This window comes from Rhinichthys klamathensis, unplaced genomic scaffold, assembly GCF_029890125.1.
Source record: "Rhinichthys klamathensis goyatoka isolate OS25496 unplaced genomic scaffold, OSU_Roscu_1.1 h1tg000281l_1, whole genome shotgun sequence".
NCBI lineage: Eukaryota > Metazoa > Chordata > Actinopteri > Cypriniformes > Leuciscidae > Rhinichthys > Rhinichthys klamathensis.
The window spans coordinates 1-20,316 of NW_026606800.1; the positions used below are offsets into that span (position 1 = coordinate 1).

At 39.9% G+C, this 20,316-nt stretch overlaps 1 protein-coding gene across 1 annotated transcript; it reads left to right on the forward strand.

Annotated features, from left to right (window-relative positions):
- The first annotated feature begins 609 nt into the window (after nucleotides 1–609).
- Nucleotides 610–19,269, forward strand: LOC130103240 (protein eva-1 homolog A). The gene is made up of 4 exons (XM_056269450.1): nucleotides 610–842; nucleotides 14,647–14,787; nucleotides 15,225–15,374; nucleotides 18,121–19,269. Exons 3-4 carry the CDS (start codon nucleotides 15,329–15,331, stop codon nucleotides 18,495–18,497), a joined length of 423 nt encoding a protein of 140 aa, XP_056125425.1. The 5' UTR covers nucleotides 610–842; nucleotides 14,647–14,787; nucleotides 15,225–15,328; the 3' UTR covers nucleotides 18,498–19,269.
- Nucleotides 19,270–20,316: the final 1,047 nt, after the last annotated feature.

A 20,316-nucleotide genomic window follows, 5' to 3' on the forward strand; every position in this document is an offset into this window, starting at 1 on the left:
AAGAGAGAGAGAGAAAACGAGTGGGTGTGTGTGAGAGAGAGAGAGAGAGAGAACGAGTGTGTTTGAGAAAGAGAGGGATGAGAACGAGAGAGAGAGAGAGAGAGAGAGAGAGAGAGAGAACGAGTGTGTGTGTGTAAGAGAGAGAACGAGTGGGTGTGTGAGAGAGAGAGAGAACGAGTGTGTTTGAGAAAGAGAGTGAGAGAACGAGAGAGAGAGAGAGAACGAGTGTGTGTGTTTAAGAGAGAGAGAGAGAACGAGTGGGTGTGTGAGAGAGAGAACGAGTGTGTGTGTGTAAGAGAGAGAGAGAACGAGTGTGTGTGTGTAAGAGAGAGAGAGAGAGAGAACGAGTGTGTTTGAGAAAGAGAGTGAGAGACAGAGAGAGAGAGAGAGAGGAAGATCAAGTTCCAAAGCCACAATGTCCACTGAATGAATCTCTAATGTCACTTCCTGTTTCCTTTTGTCTGGTTTTGTCTTACACACACACACACACACACACACACACACACTGACTCAAAGCTACACGCCCCTCCAGAGTAACTCCTGCCCCTCTCTGTCGTTTCGCTGGTAGGCTGAGCGTGTGTGTGTGTGTGTGTTCACTGAGGTGATCAGTGCTGCTCTCTCAGCGGAGGGAAAAGCCGTGAATCAGGAGAACGGCGCTGAAGGAAGAAAGGCAGGAGGTCACATGAGATTCTTGAGGAGATCCGATGTGTGATTAGTCGTGGAGTTTTGGTTTACGCTTCCTCCGTCTGTGTGTGACGGCGAACACACACGTGTGCACAGGTAGACGCTGACCGGAGGACAGAATAAGAGTGTGAGGAACAGATTTTCACCAGCATGTGTTTGTAAGTGTGTTTCTGATTTCATATCCTGTTGTGAGATTTTGAGGTTTTTCTCAATGAAGTGACTGTTTGAGAGAGTTTGAATGTGTGTGTGAGTGTGTGTGTGTGTGTGTGTGTGTGTGTGTGTGTGTGTGTGTGTGTGTGTGTGTGTGTGTGTGTGTGTGTGTGTGTGTGTGTGTGTCTTGTTCTCCATCTCTAGTCTCTTTGTTTCTAAATGAATATCTGCCTTCCTCTGGTGATCTTCTGTTTTCTTTTCTTTTTCTTCATATTTCTCCCCTTTTAAATCTCTCTCTCTCTCTCTCTCAATTCAATTCAATCAAAATTGCTTTATTGGCATGACTGTACACAATACAATATTGCCAAAGCTTGGAATACATAAAGACATCAAAATAATAAAATATTATAATATGACTTAAATCTAAATGTACAAATTAAATTAATTGTACAAATTAACAGTGTACCAAATAAAAATAAATACATAAATAATAATAATAATAATAATAATTAGAACAGTTTATGAACATTTAAAAAATTCTCTGAACAATTTAGAATTCAGTGTGTAAGTGTGTGTGTGTGTGTGTGTGTGTGTGTGTGTGTGTGTGTGTGTGGGCGCATCACTGATTAGTCGTGGACTCTCTCTTTTTGTGACAAGCATCAATGTATCTTGCTGCTAATATGATACAATCTGTTTTTTCACCTAATAAGTGTTGAAATTGTGTTTTGTTGTCTAATTGTAGGACGTTAGGGCAAAGTATTTCAAATTTTGTATAAAAAGTCCCTCTAATGTCCTCATAGTTGGGGCAGCGGGTGAGGAAGTGTTGCTCGGTCTCCACTTCTCCCTGCTCACAGTACGGGCAGACGCGTCTCTCTCTGGGCCGCCAGTTCTGTCGGTGTCGGCCCGTCTCTACAGTCAGAGTGTGATTTCTCTCTCTCTCTCTCTCTCTCTCTCTCTCTCTCTCTCTCTCTCTCTTCTCTCTCTCTCTCTCTCTCTCTCTCTCTCTCTCTCTCTCTCTCTCTCTCTCTCTCTCTCTCTCTCTTCCCTGGGCTCTGTTAACTCTTTGTGTCCTGAAGGAATGACTGGTTGAGCAGATGTAGTTAGTTGTACAGATGTTTTATTCAGGTCTCTCATGTTCACTCCATCATTGATTGCCTGGGTTTGTATATTTTCCAGGAGTCAAAGTGCACAGGTTTATATCAGTCCACCAGGAAACAATTTGCATTTACAGCCTTTACAATGAGTTCTTCTGAGGAACTACATTTGCTGGATTTGACAATGTATTTGTGAGGTTCATGGCATCAGATATTCAACATTTGTTTGAGTTAGTAGTAAATAAGATGCCATGAACACAACTGTACATTATGCATGTCTTCTGAGATCTGTGAAATCTCCACAATGTTATTTCCCGGTTTCTTCGCTGTGTCATGCCATCCCTTAACATATCACAAAAGTTTAAAAAGTTGGTTTAAAAGTTGGGGGTCTGGAAAAAAAAACTACTTTTATTCAGCAAGGATGAATTAGATTAATCAAAAGTGACTGTTAAAACACTTATAATGTTACAAAAGATTTCTGTTCCAAATAAATGCTGATCTTTTGAACTCTCTATTCATCAAATAATCCTGTAAAAATTATCATATTTTCCACAAAAATATGAAACATCAGAACTGTTTTCAACTTTGATAATAATGAGAAAAATGAATGATTTCTGAAGGATCATGTGACACTGAAGACTGGAGTAATGATGCTGAAAATTCAGCTTTGATCACAGGAATAACTTGCATTTTAAAATATATTAAAAAAGAAAACACTTGCAATAATATTGAACATAATAATATTACTGTTTTTTTTTTTTAAATCAAATAAATGCAGTCTTCTTTCAAAAACAGAACCGCTACAGAACTTTAAATGGCCTCCATGTCCATTAATATCCACAGCATGTGTGTGTGTGTATTTGTGTGTACAGACTTTCATCCCCATTTAAAGACACCGAGAGAATATTTGCAGCACATGTGGATTTATGTGCCAGACTCGTGCCTATTAACACTAATTTGTCTGGACAGAGTTTTGGCACACACGTTTTCACCAAACAGAGCAATTGAATTCACAGCTTAGTTTTAATCATGCGAGATGCGAGCGCAGCGTGCGCTTATTAAAGCTGCTCACTGTAAACATACGCTTTGAGTTTGAGGTTCCCTCGCAGATATGAGCCGCCAGACATGTTACGAGATCAATCTGCTTTCATAACCTTCAATGCCATGTGTGTAATCTTAATAAGGGCCCGTGACAGAGTCAATACACACAACGGTTGATAATGTGTGTGTTATTTCTGAAGATTTACATCAGGAATAAACTAGTCTTCTGTTCTGCAGTTCACAATATATCCAAAACCAGACCAAGCTAATTTAGACTTGTTCAAGTCTGGTTATTTTAAACCACTAAAGCAAGTGGTTGTGTAAAAAATATTTTTGAACACATTAAAAATAACATTTAAATGTATAATATTTAGATCTTTGAAGTGCTGGAAAAAGTAGTGAAAGCACTTGAATTTCACTCTCAAAAGGAAATTAATAATGAACCCTGAAATGAATAATGTAAAAACATTGGACTATTTCTGCCACAATACCATGGTTACGGTTAGCGTTACTACTTTAAATCCATCGTGAATGTTGGTGATTTGTGGACTGAAAAAAAGCCTTCTATAACTTGTTCGTTCATGGCACAATGTTTCTCCTGGTTTCCACGACAACGCTGTTTTATATAATATGGTTTATATCCAAACAACACGCCTAAAAAACTATGGGTGATCGGCTTTTTCTTCTTTGGCTCTAAATTGTGTAATTCCCTGCCCTCTGAGATTAGGAATGCAGAATCCATTGGTGCTTTAAAACTTACTTTTTTAGGGTAGCTTTTACTGTGATCCATGTGATTATTTTGTTTGTTATTATATTGGCTGTTTATTTTTTATTGCTTGTTTAGTGTTTACTGCCTGGACTGTTATGTGTGTCTTTAACCTCATTATTTTTATGTACAGTGCTTTGAGATGCTACTTTTAAAGGCACTATATAAAATAAAGATTATTATTATTATTATAACAGAATTCTGTGCGGAAATCAAAATTTGTTTATGTTTACAAAATACACTTAAGTTGATCAGTGAAATAGTTTGACTTTTTTTTGTTGCACTTTTGTCAGGTAAATAAAGGTTAAAGGGTCATATAATGGTACATGCACTTTTACAAGTTGATTGTACTGAAATGTGTGTTGGCAGTGTCTGTACACAGCCATCATATAATGATAAAAATCCATCCAGTGTTTTTTTTTTAATCTCCTTATATGTTTTCCCCTGCCTCCAATCGAGCCGTTCGACCGTGTGACGTCACACGCTCGGAAGCCCCTCCCACAATTGTTGATTGACAGCAGCGTTTCAACACAGACCCGCCCTCGCTCGTGAGGGAGCTGTCAATCATAGTCCGCGCGGACCGGCGCGGCCATTGTTGATCTGCTGGAGCACTGTCTATGAGCAGAATGGCGTCTAAGCGATTGTGGTGTTCTGTTCTTGGGTGTAATAACGAACACAGTCATTTTAATGTTCCTTAATCGAACCGCTGAAGACGCAGTGGCTGAGTTTGTTTTCGAAGGGAATATTCCCACGAGCAACGTCAATGCTTTCATGTTCGCTGCGAATCATTTCTCACCAGACTGCTTTATAAACGAGGGTCAGTATAAAGCTGGTTTTGCTAAGAAGCTGCTCATGAAAAAAGGATCTGTACCAGCTATTCGTGTTCCTGCTGAACGTCTAGAACACCTGAAGTGAGTGTAACGTTTTATTAAACTTTATATTAGTATATTAATCTTTGCAGATCGCTAGCTGCACGCTTCACAATGAATGCGTCTAAGGTTTACACTCAGGGTACATTACGGCATGTTTTCTATGTACGACGTTCTCAATATAATTCATAATCCCACATTTATAATGAACAACGCGTTATGGTTATTGTGTTATTGTGTTACAAACATAGACACAGAACAGAGGGGCGGGGTGAGCGAAGCTCATTATCATTTAAAGTCATATGCACTGAAACAGTGTGCTCAAAACAGTGCTGTTTTTGACCAAGTAAAATAAGTGTTTTCTTACAATACTAATGAGAATTTGTAATTAAAGTATATTACAAACTTTTAATTTAGACCCTAATGAATCATATTAGCTTGTACAAAAATGGCATTATATGACCCCTTTAAAAAATAATTAACAAATTGCACATTCTTGATTTTATTGCATTGTACAAAATGTCCCAATTTTTCTGGATTTGGGTTGTACAGTAAATTACACACACTCACCACATCTCAAATGTTCTTACTAATTACATATACTTTTTTTTAAATAAACACAACCGCTTTAAAATTTGCATTTTCCATATGGGTGTGTAATTTACTAAGTATCATCCAGTTATGTGAATATATGAATTATAATATGAATTATTTTACTATTTGACGTCATCCCTGCACCGCTCTATAATACTATGATGTAAAACCGGCCGATCAGTTTTGAGCTCGCTGTTTTGGAGATCTCTTGTGATTTTTGTGTATAATATGCATCATTTGAGGCTGAAACTTCAGGAACACAGTAATGCAGAACTGAGCTTTGAGTCTCCACAGGAACATCAACCGTTCTGGCCTGATTCTTTCAGGCTTTCCTCCAGAACTTTGTCTGATTTGCTGCAGTTAATGTGTGACTTTGAGCGTGTGTATATCTACCGTGGCTCTTTGTGTGTGTGTGTTTGGGTATTGTGGGTTTGTCTGCCGTGTCAGCACAAACACAGAGTCAGCGCTGCGTGTGTGTGTTCTTTATCAGTGCCAATTCAGTTCAGTAACAATGCCGTAACGTGACTGTGTTTGTCCAGGTGGATCTACAGAGAGAAAACACCATCCATCTCTCTCTCTCTCTCTCTCTCTCTCTCTCTCTCTCTCTCTCTCTCTCTCTCTCTCTCTCTCTCTCTCTCTACACATAGTGTGTAGAAAAACATTCTTTGGATGTTTCACTGATCTGCCATTTATGAATGTGTGTGTGTGTGTGTGTGTGTGTGTGTGTGTGTGTGTGTGTGTGTGTGTGTGTGTGTGTGTGTGTGTGTGTGTGTGTGTGTGTGTGTGTGTGTGTGTGTGTGTGTGTGTGTGTGTGTGTGTGTGTGTGTGTGTTTCTTCATCTCTGGGCACTTTTGGCCCTGTGCACTTGTAGACATTAAACTCTTTTAAAGGACACTTTTAGACCTTGTATATTAAATGTGTCTACTAACATAATCCAATAGTCTTTATATGTGTGTCACAGGCCATTTAATATAATTTCCAACACATCTCAATTAATAACATTTTGCGGTGGAAATTACATTTGAAACATTTTTGCAATAAAATGCTGATCCCGTGCTAAGGCTAGCAATTTACGAATCATAAATATACAAATTTAATCATATTTTGACACATGCTTTGAGTGGAAATACACCCAATAAAATATGATAAAATAATAACTATCTTTATTTTTTAATATAATAAATAATAATTATAATATATTGTTATATTTGCCTTGATTTTTCTTTGTTTTATTCTCAAATTACATGATATCTCATACTTCATCTCAACCTTCTCACTGAAATTAAATGGTTTGTTCATTTTCCTTGTTTAGATTTTCCAAGCTTTAAAAATGATGCATTTCCATATTTTAAAGTTGGTCTGCGACAAGAGGACAAGCTTTGAAAATCCAAACAAGGAGTAAAATGAGCTAAAATCATTTTACTGAGACATTTGAGATGAAATTTGAAGTGTTTGATGATTGTTTTATGATTTTATGATGATTGCATAAAATGGCTAGTAATATGAGAGGTGTTGATTTTATACACGAAAAACATGCAAAATAGCACAGATAGTTGATAAAGGCCAAATTTTGTAAATAGGACAGTTTTAATCTGTCATTCATATAACAAGAAAAAGATTGAAATCTAAAAGTGCCTAAAGAAACTTACATGCGTGCACATGTGTTTACTTTGGGAACAAGTTTGTTGACCACTTTGACGTCTATGTCGCAACATCTTAATGTCCTTCACATCTGTGTGTGTGTGTGTGTGTGTGTCCTCAAACATTGTTTTCCACAATTGTCTCATACGGAATAGAGAACCAGTTCTGTGAGAGGGATCAGGCTGGAATTTTGGCAATTCCCAGAATGCATTCCTGCTGGACGGCGTACTGGTAAAGCAAACTGTGTGTCAGTACAGTGAAACCTGAGTCTGAACGCGTAACGTTAGTCCCTGGTTATTTTAAAGGCTCATAAAACCTGCTTCGTGTTTTTACCTTTTCCACTGAGGCATCATTGATGTTAAACAATAATGTTCAGTAACTATAGGAGGACAAAACACACATTTACATGCAACCTTCCCTCCATCATATGACTTTCATCTTGACTTTTCATCGCAGTCTCTCTCTGTCTATTGCATCTGAAAGACTTCGAAAGAGCTGAGAGTTTTCATGTGAGGATCTAATATTAGCTCTGCAACGATAACAGCTGTCTCTTTTCTTCTTTATATATACACACACACACACACACGGCACACAAAGGTTTTCAATGCTCTCTGGACACTGAGAAGGGAGTATCTGTGGAAGTCCACTTGACATCATTGAAGCTTTAAAATAACTCTAAACCCTAGTAAATTGTTGTGTTATGATGTTTAATGTGAAAAAATCTGGTTTTGCCATTTTTAATGTCTTTTAAACTGATAATTGTATTGTCACGTTGATGTACTTTATACCTGAGCAACTGCTTATTAAACTCCTGAAATGAATCAAACTCAATAAGAATGCCTTTTCACCATGTTTGTTCCAGTAAAGTGATGAATTGATGTACATTATATATACAAAGTTCTGTCATGAAACTCTAGATGGCGCAGGCTGATAGGCCCTTAAAGGGATAGTTCACCCAAAAACAGCTGATGGGCCCCATTGACTTTAATAGTATTTATTTTTCACACTATGGAAGTCAACGGGGTCCATCAATTGTTTGGTTACCCATATTCTTCAAAATATTTTCTTTTGTGTTCAGCAGAAGAAAGAAATTCATACCGGTTTGGAAGTAAATGATGACAGAATTTTTTTTTTGTGAACTATGCCTTTAACTCAATCTGCTTACAATCACATCATTCTCTATAGGGCACATATGATTATATACTTTCAGAAACCCTCCACCTTCCCCAGCTCCACCTGTATAGATCTGCTACGGGTATTTAATGTTTGCTGTATTGTACAGTAGCAGCATGTCTTACTTGCTCACAGCAGTGTGTCGTGTGTGTATTGGCAGTAGCAAGTCCCATAGCAGCAGATCTATTCTGCGAAGACCAAACATATCAACATTGTCATTACAAAAATATAATTCTGGTATGAGTGTTCATTATTTTTGCATTACCATTTTTACACACTTCAGAATTGACACACTTCAGCTTTAAGGAGAGGATCAGGAATTTCCGTCCTACACAGGGAGTTTGATATTGTACAAGAGCATAAACATCACAATTAAAGATTACGCTGACTGAGACTAATCACTATTACACAACAACAAACACAACACTGCCCAATATCCCCTCCTACACCTGCTCTAATGAAAGACAGTGAAGCAAACAGTGTTTCTCTCAACATTAACACACACATGTTACATCATCATTTGCTCATCAGCACCTGCCATGAAAATGCCACTGGGTTCTAAAGGTCAACGAGTGAGTGAGTGAGCGAGACAGTGAGCGAGTGAGTGAGCGAGACAGTGAGCGAGACAGTGAGTGAGCGAGTGAGTGAGCGAGACAGTGAGTGAGACAGTGAGTGAGTGAGTGAGTGAGACAGTGAGACAGTGAGTGAGTGAGACAGTGAGTGAGTGAGTGAGTGAGTGAGTGAGTGAGTGAGACAGTGAGACAGTGAGTGAGTGAGACAGTGAGTGAGTGAGTGAGTGAGTGAGTGAGTGAGTGAGTGAGTGAGTGAGACAGTGAGGGAGACAGTGAGTGAGTGAGTGAGTGAGTGAGTGAGTGAGTGAGTGAGTGAGACAGTGAGTGAGACAGTGAGTGAGTGAGCGAGTGAGACAGTGAGTGAGACAGTGAGTGAGTGAGTGAGTGAGTGAGTGAGTGAGTGAGTGAGTGAGTGAGACAGTGAGTGAGTGAGTGAGTGAGTGAGTGAGTGAGACAGTGAGTGAGTGAGCGAGTGAGACAGTGAGTGAGTGAGTGAGTGAGACAGTGAGTGAGTGAGTGAGTGAGTGAGTGAGACAGTGAATGAGTGAGCGAGTGAGACAGTGAGTGAGACAGTGAGTGAGTGAGACAGTGAGTGAGTGAGTGAGTGAGTGAGTGAGACAGTGAGTGAGTGAGCGAGTGAGACAGTGAGTGAGTGAGTGAGTGAGTGAGACAGTGAGTGAGTGAGTGAGTGAGTGAGTGAGTGAGTGAGTGAGTGAGTGAGTGAGTGAGACAGTGAGTGAGTGAGCGAGTGAGACAGTGAGTGAGACAGTGAGTGAGTGAGTGAGACAGTGAGTGAGTGAGTGAGCGAGTGAGACAGTGAGTGAGTGTGTGAATAATCCTCTAAACACACTCGCTCTTCAACTCGTCCATCAGACTACACTCCCCACTGACCACAGCTACAGCCCCACAACTACTGTTAAAGAAATCCACACATACCTAAAAGACACTCATGATCAATCACTAAAAGCTCATTTTGACCTCCAGAAAAAACTCCAATGTTACTCGACCCTCAATAGAACCACTAAATTGGCCAGTTATCTATTTATTAAACATTTTAAAGACAGACAAATCCTCTCCAAATACAGATTAAGTGACCATGATCTAGAGATAGAGAGAGGAAGACATAGACAGACATGGACAGAGAGAGAGCAGAGGATCTGTAGACACTGTGATCTACAGCACATAGAGGATGAGGAACACTTTCTGCTTTTCTGCTCTAAATATACCAGTATAAGAGACACTTTTCTGCCCAAATTTGAAGCCTTGATCCCATCATTCTATGAACTGAGCGACACTGTCAAAATGTCCTTCTTACTGGGAGAAGATGTTAATACAGCTGCACTAGCGGCTAAATATGTGCTAGCTATTCACAACGCCAGAGACAGCTAATTCTCCAGAGTGATCAAATGTATTTATTTATCTATTTATTAAGATAGATTGTGTTTATTTATCTATATATTTACAATGCTACATATGACATGATTTATACATATATGTTCACTGTTTGTTTTATTATTTATATTTAATATGCTTTGGCAACATTGTGTTACACAGTCATGCTAATAAAGCTGATTTGAAATTGAAAATTGAAATTGAGTGAGTGAGAGCGTGAGTGGGACAGTGAGCGAGTGAGACGGTGAGTGAGTGAGACAGTGAGTGAGTGAATGAGTGAGACAGTGAGTGAGTGAGTGAGTGAGTGAGTGAGACAGTGAGTGAGAGAGTGAGTGAGAGTGAGTGAGTGAGTGAGACAGTGAGTGAGTGAGTGAGCGAGTGAGACAGTGAGTGAGCGAGTGAGCGGTGAGTGAGTGAGACAGTGAGTGAGTGAATGAGTGAGACAGTGAGTGAGTGAATGAGTGAGTGAGTGAGACAGTGAGTGAGTGAGTGAGTGAGAGTGAGTGAGTGAGTGAGACAGTGAGTGAGTGAGTGAGCGAGTGAGACAGTGAGTAAGAGAGACAGTGAGTGAGTGAGACAGTGAGTGAGTGAATGAGTGAGTGAGTGAGACAGTGAGTGAGTGAATGAGTGAGTGAGTGAGACAGTGAGTGAGTGAGACAGTGAGTGAGTGAGACAGTGAGTGAGTGAGTGAGTGAGTGAGACAGTGAGTGAGTGATACAGTGAGTGAGTGAGACAGTGAGTGAGTGAGTGAGTGAGTGAGTGAGTGAGTGAGTGAGTGAGTGAGTGAGTGAGTGAGAGAGTGAGTGAGTGAGTGAGACAGTGAGTGAGTGAGTGAGTGAGTGAGTGAGTGAGACAGTGAGTGAGTGAGTGAGACAGTGAGTGAGTGAGTGAGTGAGAGTGAGTGAGTGAGACAGTGAGTGAGTGAGTGAGTGAGCGAGTGAGACAGTGAGTGAGTGAGACAGTGAGTGAGTGAGACAGTGAGTGAGTGAGACAGTGAGTGAGTGAGACAGTGAGTGAGTGAATGAGTGAGTGAGTGAGACAGTGAGTGAGTGAGTGAGACAGTGAGTGAGTGAGACAGTGAGTGAGTGAGTGAGACAGTGAGTGAGTGATACAGTGAGTGAGACAGTGAGTGAGTGAGTGAGACAGTGAGTGAGTGAGTGAGTGAGTGAGTGAGTGAGACAGTGAGTGAGTGAGTGAGTGAGTGAGACAGTGAGTGAGTGAGCGAGACAGTGAGTGAGTGAGACAGTGAGTGAGACAGTGAGTGAGTGAATGAGTGAGTGAGACAGTGAGTGAGACAGTGAGTGAGTGAGTGAGACAGTGAGTGAGTGAGTGAGTGAGTGAGACAGTGAGTGAGTGAGACAGTGAGTGAGACAGTGAGTGAGTGAGTGAGTGAGACAGTGAGTGAGTGAGACAGTGAGTGAGTGAGACAGTGAGTGAGACAGTGAGTGAGTGAATGAGTGAGTGAGACAGTGAGTGAGTGAGACAGTGAGTGAGTGAGTGAGACAGTGAGTGAGTGAGTGAGTGAGACAGTGAGTGAGACAGTGAGTGAGTGAATGAGTGAGTGAGACAGTGAGTGAGTGAGACAGTGAGTGAGTGAGACAGTGAGTCAGTGAGACAGTGAGTGAGTGAGTGAGACAGTGAGTAAGAGAGACAGTGAGTGAGTGAGTGAGTGAGTGAGAGAGTGTGAGTGTGAGTGTGTGTGTGTGTGTGTGTGTGTGTGTGTGTGTGTGTGTGTGTGTGTGTGTGTGTGTGTGTGTGTGTGTGTGTGTGTGTGTGTGTGTGTGTGTGTGTGTGTGTGTGTGTGTGTGTTTTTTTGGTCCCCACAGCTTATAAATCATACTTTTCACTCACATGCATTTAAACAGCATTTTTATATTTTGTGAAGAAATTTTCCATGTGTAGAATCATTTTTCCATGATTAGTGTTTGCACGTGAAAAACATGTTCCTATGCCGTTGCTGGGGTGTTCTGGGTGGAAACAAGGAAAAACAAATAAGACACACACACAATCTCTCCTCTATTCTTTTTTGTGCTTTGTTTGCACACTGATACTGAATCTCAATAGCACTTTCTGTGGTTTCAGGATGTGTGTGTTGTATGCGGTTTGGCTGGTGTTCTGTTCATTGATGTCTTACACACAGACAGATTGCTGTAGTTATTAGTAGATCTCTATTTGAGCAGCAAGGACTCCAGCTGTCCCAGAATGCCACACTTCAGTGAGTTAAGTGTGTCTGTTTCCTGCATAAATCAGCATACGGCCCATAATAGAGTTGTACAATGCCAGAGAAAACACACACACACACACACACACACACACATTTTGAGGTCTGGAATGGTTTAGTTTGACACTGATGACAGGAATATTTCCATGTTGATTCGTTTACTGTTCTCTGTTCTCTCTTTTTTCCCTTTGTATTTAAACAAAAAGAGTGTGATTTCTGTGCCACTCGTCTCCAAACAGAATTGCAAAAACAGTGACTGTTTTCAGACTCCCCTTGTCTCCCATTGGTTGGTTAAACCGATAGCCCCGCCCCAAACTCACACCATTGGTTGAGTCAGTGTTGCTGCATTGTAAAAAATTATTTTCATGATTTGTTATCACAACTTTTTATCTTTTGGTCAAATCAACTTAGATAATTAATGTGCTTCAGAGAACATAATATTTTGAATTTCTATTTATTAAACCAATCTCCTTCATTGTATTAACTCAAAAATTTGAGTTCATTCAAATTACAAAGGCAACCAGGTAACTTACTTTTTTAAGTTAAACCAACAATATTTTTTACAGTGTGTGTTGTACTGGTTAAGATACTGATGTTTTGATCGCTCCAATAGCTCAGAGGATGCTCTTTCATAGTTCATAGTTTCTCCGTTATGAACCATCTTGTGTTGGAGCCGATAGCCTTAGACCCGAGTTTGAGTCCCGGCGCGAGATCCTTTGCCAATCCTCATCCCCTCTCTCCTGTGCTTTCCTGTCTATTCTCTCCTTTCTAATAAAGGCAAAGAGACCTTTGTCTCACATGTCTTTAAAATTCTTTTGGAGAAATAAAAATAGATACAAATTGTCTGACATACAGTATAGAGCTATAAAATTGATGCATAACCCCATTTGGTCTTTGGTCTTGGAATTTGATGAGACATTTCTGAAATCGTGTTGAGTCTCGGCAAATCTGCATTTTGAGATTTCTTCTGAAACTAGACTTATATTTGAGGATTTCATTTGTGAATATTTTTTCTTTAAACACACACACACACATATACATAAGCTCACATGTGCCTCAAATTACCCCCAATCAGTGAGTGGACTGTAATTGCTCCAGGGGCATTACAATCACACACACACACACACACACACAGAGAGAGAGAGATAAAGAGTGATTATTGTGTCAGTCCTTTAGTTCGACCTCCCTCAGAGAAAGTGTGTGTGTGCGCGTGCAGAATAACTCTGTCATCATCAGTAACTGGCACTGGAAAGAGAGAGAGAGAGAGAGAGAGAGAGAGAGAGAGAGAGAGAGAGAGAGAGAGAGAGAGAGAGAGAGAGAGAGAGAGAGAGAGAGAGAGAGAGAGAGAGAGTCCTCAGGCTGTTTCCAGACTCTCTAGAGTTTAACTGTTTCGCTAAATTTGGTGCCATGTTTATTCAGAGAGGGTTTAAAATAAATGCTGTGTGTTACTGGAACTGTGTGTGTGTGTGTGTGTGTGTGTGCACAAACCAGACCTCTCTGGCATTGGCAGCCTGTTTAGGGGTGTAAGCAGCAAATAAGTTATGTTATTTAATTTATATTGTTTCCATTGAATTATTTAATTTTATAGTTATGTATAATAATAATATGTTATATATGATAATGTAAGTGATATAATATAGTAGGCCTATATAGTACTGTACACTACCGTTCAAACCCTTGAGGTCATTAAAAATAGAATAATTTAAAGCAATGAATACTTTTATTCAGCAAAGACTACTAAAACAAATGTTACAGTAAATACATTTATAATGTTACAAAATATTTCTATTTCAAATAGATATTTTGAACTTCCTATTCATCAATGGATCAGTGTCCACAAAAATATAAAGCAGCACATTTGTTTTCTACATTGATAATAATCAGAAATTGTATATTTTTTAAAGCTCTATCTAGGCCAATATTCACTCAATTGGTCCTGTTTTTAGATGAACTCCTAACAAAGAGTTATCAAATGTAATTTGTTTTGTCAGATATGAACCAGGACATTTAATGTGGCCCGTAATGACTAACTGACTAGAGTTTTATGAGCGTAAAACATCACAAAACTCAGCCTGAGAACACGTGCCAAATGTAATCAAATTCCAGTGATAGTCACTATAATTTAAACAAATCCTTACTACACAACTGGGATTTCAGGAAGTTTATATTCCCCAGTATCTATGGGATCTTATCTTTCAAATTAGCCAATTTGTGGTCATTTTGTCCACTCTTCCAGTTTTAGACCCTGATGATTGCCACTATATTCCATTTGTTTCACTGAACAAAGACACTCTTGTTTTTCTGCGTGTATGTCGGACGGACTCGTGATCGCAGCGGAGGGAATAGTGTCTCTAATGCATTGTTAGTGTGTGTGTAAGGGGGTAGAAAGGTGATTTATGAGTAGAAATATGTTTTTTGGTGAATTATTGAATTATGTGTTTCTCTGCAGTCCCAAAGAAACTCGTGCAGGAGTCGGTTTCCAGGCACCCATCGTTCCCCTCTCCCCCATCAGTGCCTCATGACCCCAACGTGGTGGGAGACAGCGCCCCTCCTGACGGGACCCCGTCTCTGACCTCGGACTCCGCGCCAGGTGAGAAGCAAACCATAATCACTGAACCTAAACACACACAACCTCAGCAGAAGTTCTGACTGGAATCAGCCTAATGGCGATGATGGGAAACACTGATCTGAAACCACACACACTCTCTGTGTACAGATGCTGATAGTTGCTGTAGCTACCGCCGTGTTTTTGACTTTTGAACAGAACCGGACTAAAGATAAAACACCCACAATGCATTTCCTGTGAAAAAACTAATGGAAATATAATGTATTATTTAACGAAAATCCTGCACACACACGATGAGAACATGTATTATTATGAATTATTGATGTAAATCCAACTTATTCTTTTGTTTATTCCCAGACATAAAAGCTTGGGGCGTTTTAACCAACCATAGAAATATAAACTTTCTGTTTTGTAACGATCTCATGATGGTGATGGTGATGATTGTGTGCATTTGATGGCAGGGAGGTCGACGCGAGGCCGGAGTTCTGGTCCTTATTCGGAAAAGCCGGTTCCGTCTGGAGAAAGCGATCCGAACCCAACCGTCTCCAGCGTGATCAGACCAGACATGACTCTCATCAGCAGCATGCTGACGGCCTACACCTACATCACAGGTACAACACACACATCTGAGGTGGATCTACACCTACATCACAGGTACAACACACACATCTGAGGTGGATCTACACCTACATCACAGGTACAACACACACATTTGAGGTGGATCTACACCCACATCACAGGTACAACACACACATCTGAGGTGGATCTACACCTACATCACAGGTACAACACACACATCTGAGGTGGATCTACACCTACATCACAGGTACAACACACACATTTGAGGTGGATCTACACCTACATCACAGGTACAACACACACATCTGAGGAGGATCTCTGAATGCAAGCACTCAACAACTCTATAGATAAACTCAAAAATATATATTCATTATTAAGTAGTCAGCAGGATCTCGTTCTTAAAGGGTCACTTCACCCATTTCAACATTAATCTTTATTGAAAGTGGGTTATATATGTAGTCGAAATGTAAAAGAAATTTTGAATTTGGTGCCCTCTTGACCGAGAAAAGACAGAAAATAACTTTAGGGCGCATTTGTATGTAAGACAACAACTCCCACAATGCACCACGTTGCACAGCTCCGCAAGCCACTCCCACTAATCCAGAACAGCGCAAACATCAGAGAAATCACTCTTCCGTCTACAAGGCTAACGTTAGCTGCCAAATGAGTTTGAAATTCATTTCACACAAAATGTCTAGTTAGTTGGCTGTGGCGAGCAGGACGAGGGCGAGGGGCGTGAGAGGACGGCGCGAGTGATAATGAATGACACCTGTGAGACGCAGCGGTCTCATATCTCTCACGGAGGAACGGAAGCACAAAAGGAACAGGCCTGATTTTATGTTTTGTTTCTGTTGTGTGTGGCCAGCTGGCTTATACTTTTGTTTTGTATTTGTTTATTTTATTATTAAAATGTTTAAATGTTCGCCGGTTTCCGCCTTCTTCTTCCCACAACAACGAACCCGTTACATTGGCAAACTCATTAGCGAATTACTCATCGTTTGTATTTCTTTCTATATGGTGAATTATTGCACGATACCTGGATGTTCAGTCAGAACATATGCGGTGCGAAACTAGGATGGTTCACATCACAACACAAACGTCCGTGTGCTCGTCTGATTCAGAGATTTCGTCCAGGAGAAATTGCGATCGTTGAAATTCTCTGCAGCAGACGGACTCTATCTGTGTCCGTAGCGCACAGCGAGAGCACAGGCACCAGCAGCCCGCCCAGCTCGAGCCAGCCCGGGCTCCTCGTCCGCCTCCTGTTCCTCCATCAGGCTCAGCTGCTCTTCACTATATTGCGGCTCGTAAAGATAGCCACGAACAGCGGATTCGAGCAGCAGAATTTCAAAATCCTCTTCTTCCATATCATGTTTAGTTTCTTCTGTCATTGTCGTAACTTCCTATCTCCACAGCGCTTGTTAGCTTAGCTTATAAACAAGATGGCTGATATTGAGTATCTGCAAGTGAAGTCCCACCCACTGATCTGTGACAGCTCTGTTAGCGCATTAGGTCCAACCCCCTATGGGCGGGTTTGAAAGGGTGGGAATTTGTGCTTGTAGTCTATACAGAAATCCCCCCTTTTTACACTTCCTCCTACAATGACGTCAAATGACGATTTTTGCGTCATTGTAGGAGGAAGTGAAAAAGGTAAATAGTGGATTTCTCTTGTCTCAGGGGAAAATGAAAGAATGTTGCACGACCATTCAATAGTATGACTGGTTGTCTAACAATGGACCTCTTAATGCAAATGGGTGAAGTTTTTTTTTTTTTACAAAGATAATTTAAATGAAGTTCCTAAACGTAAGTTAGGGAGGAGCGAGCCCATCCAATCTTTCAATCAACAAACAGAGTATATAAGCTGCCGCTTACCTCTCCCTAGTATCAGCTGTTCCAGTATCCCTCCACCTCCCCAAACTCCACCTTCATCTTAGGTACCTTGCCCTTTAATTAACAGGTCCTACATTTAGCCATGGGGGGGGGGGGGGGGTATATCAGAGCTCGAGTTGAAGCTGCTTCATCGAGCCCCTCTCCAGCGGACAGCAAGCCAAATAAGTTTAACCTAATATCTTAAAGATTTTATGGGCAAACGAACTCATTAAAATCATATACAACTCACTTAGTAACCCACAGATATTACAATTTTACTAAGTATTTGTGATGGACAAAGCTTGGGGACAGTAAGTTTTTTTATTGCTTTTGAAAGACGTTTCTTCTGCTCACCAAGACTGCATTTATTTGGTCAAAAATACAGTTAAACAGTAATATTGTGAAATATTATTATAATTTAAAATAACTGTTTTCTATTTGAATATATTTTAAAATGTAATTTACTCCTGTGATCAAAGCTGAATTTTCAGCATCATTACTCCAGTCTTCAGTGTCACATGATCCTCTAAATCACTCTAATATGATGATTTGCTACTCAAGAAACATTTCTGATTATTATCAACGCTGAAAACAGTTGTGCTGCTTCATATTTTTGTTGAATCAAACCTGTATTAGTTTATTTTATCTGTTGAACACAAAATAAGGTATTTGAAAGAATGTTGTAACAGACAGTTGACGGTAGCCATATTTTTTTCCTACTATGTAAGTATAATCCACTGTTTGATTACCCAGCAGAAGAAAGAAACTCATACAGGTTTGGAACAACATGAGAGTGAGCAAATGATGACAGAATTAAAAAATGTTTTGAGTGAACTATCCCTTTAAGAAAGTAATTGGTTCCATTTTGCTTCCATGTTGTCTTGAAAAGTGTTTTCTCTCTCTCCATCACAGAGCACCCAGAGGGATGTGCGCTGTTTTTCATGTGCGGTGTGTGTGCGGGTCTGTTCCTCACACTCTTCGCGCTGGTGGTTCAGATTTCCTGCCGTACAGACTGTAAACGTCATCACAGCGTCGCTAAGAAGCGGCCGAGACCCACGGACTCCGCCAGCGACAGCAGCGACTCTGATTCTGACTGGGACTCGAGCTCAGACCTGTCGGCCCGCCGGCACCGGCGCTTCGAGCGCACGCTCAACACCAACATCTTCACATCGGCGGAGGAGCTGGAGCGAGCGCAGCGGCTGGAGGAGAGAGAGCGGATCATACGGGAAATCTGGATGAACGGACAGCCCGACGTCCCGGGAACGCGTAGCTTGAATCGCTACTATTAGATCGGACACATCCAGATGTGAAGCTTCTACCGGGAGTTTTCTGAACGCTAAAGTGTTTGCCACGTGTGGCATTAAACTACACATTTCCTTTGCAGTGGAAATAAGCTCTTGGTTGAGGCGTGATTTATCCGTAACCTTCGCTATGCAGAGGTGAAAGGTCAAATGCTGCGTTCCCTACAGTCGCATGTGGAAATATTCCTACTTGATGTCCAACATCTCGCAGTTTTGAATTTACCCAAGTTGGAAGTGTCGTTCCGCTGAACTTCCCAGTAGGAAGTTGGACATTCCAGTTTTTAGTGCAGCTGAAGCTAAGGCTCATGGGAGATGTAGTTCACTTGAGTCTGAGAGGTGTGATAAGCTCTAAGCACTGTGATTGGTCCTTCACTCTGCCTGTCAAACAGTGAGGACCGCCTTCTGTGCGGAGAGGCGTCAACAAATTAAGTGCCTTACAGTTTGATCTGACAAAATACACATACAGTGGGACTAAAATGTATTTGGACACTTACACATATCTGAATGTCATTGCATTAGCAGACAAATATAACAAACCAGGCTGCATTTCCAAACAAATGATGCTAGAGCTTCAATTTTCTGCATCACAACAAGTGTCACAATGCATTGTTCGGTAACACTTTAAAAAAAGGTTCCATTTGTTAACATGAACTAACAATGAAATATATTTTAAGGTATTTATTCATCTCAGTTAATGTTAATTTCGACATTTACTAATAGATTATTAAAATAATTGAATGAAAACTGTATTTTATTTAATGAGAAAAAAATCTTTAAAATCTGTTAATATTAGTTATGGAGCTAAACAATGAAATGTTTTTTATTAACTAACGGTAACTGATTTGTAACATATGTATTGCACATTATTAGTTAATTTTAGTCAATGCATGAGACCTTATTGTAAAGTGTTACCCATATTTCATCTTTATCACTAGATAATTAAATCATCTATCATATTTTTTATGTTTTGCTTAAAGTCTGCTGCCATTCTTTAAAATAAGTGCAACTTGGTTTGATATTTTACTATCAAATGCAATGACATTTGTACATTTTTAAGGGTGACTTAAGTGTCCATATATACATGAAATTATTTTATATTTAAAAAGTTTTTGATACCACTATTTTTTTGGATGAATTATTTTTATACTGATTGCTCAGGGATGCAATCCAAGTGTTCTGTGTATAATCTGTTCTTAAAGGGGACGAGAGACATTCAGATGTTCCTGCATATATGCAACTGTAGCCTCAAAGAGGTTCTTATAGGAACGTGATGCACATCAGCGTCGGGCCTTCAACACAAAACACAGTTAATCACTCGATGACTTTATTCAACGCTTTCTGTGTGTTACGACTGTGGTTAATGTGTTTCAGTTTCTGTTACATGACATGAGGAATTCATTCTGATGATACTAAACCATCAATAACTTACTTTACGTTCTTAAAAATAAAGGTTTTGTAAAAAAAAAAAAAGCACTACAGGTAGATAGACTACCATTTACCTTTCCTTTACTCAAAATGTATTGCATTGTGACTTTGAAATGTTTAACATATGTAAATTAGGCAACATCTTATTTATCCCTCTCTGGTGCTCTTCGCATGGTGGTCAAAATTTTTCGATTTTTCTTTTTTTAATTTTAATGAAATGAAAATACTTTATTTAAATTTTTTTTATTTAATATTTTGTATTGTATTTTATGGTACTAAATTATATTAATGCAGTAGTTATAATAATCCATTTATTCACTTTTTGAGCATAGACCTGAAAATGAAATTTCCAGCTTGAATCCTTTGGAGCACAAGTGAACCT

Bases quoted from the DNA above. Each gene is read 5' to 3' on its own strand.
- LOC130103240 (XM_056269450.1), top strand. From the start codon at position 15,329: ATGACTCTCATCAGCAGCATGCTGACGGCCTACACCTACATCACAG. The intron at 15,375-18,120 runs GTACAACACACA...TCTCCATCACAG, and splicing joins GGCCTACACCTACATCACAG to AGCACCCAGAGGGATGTGCG.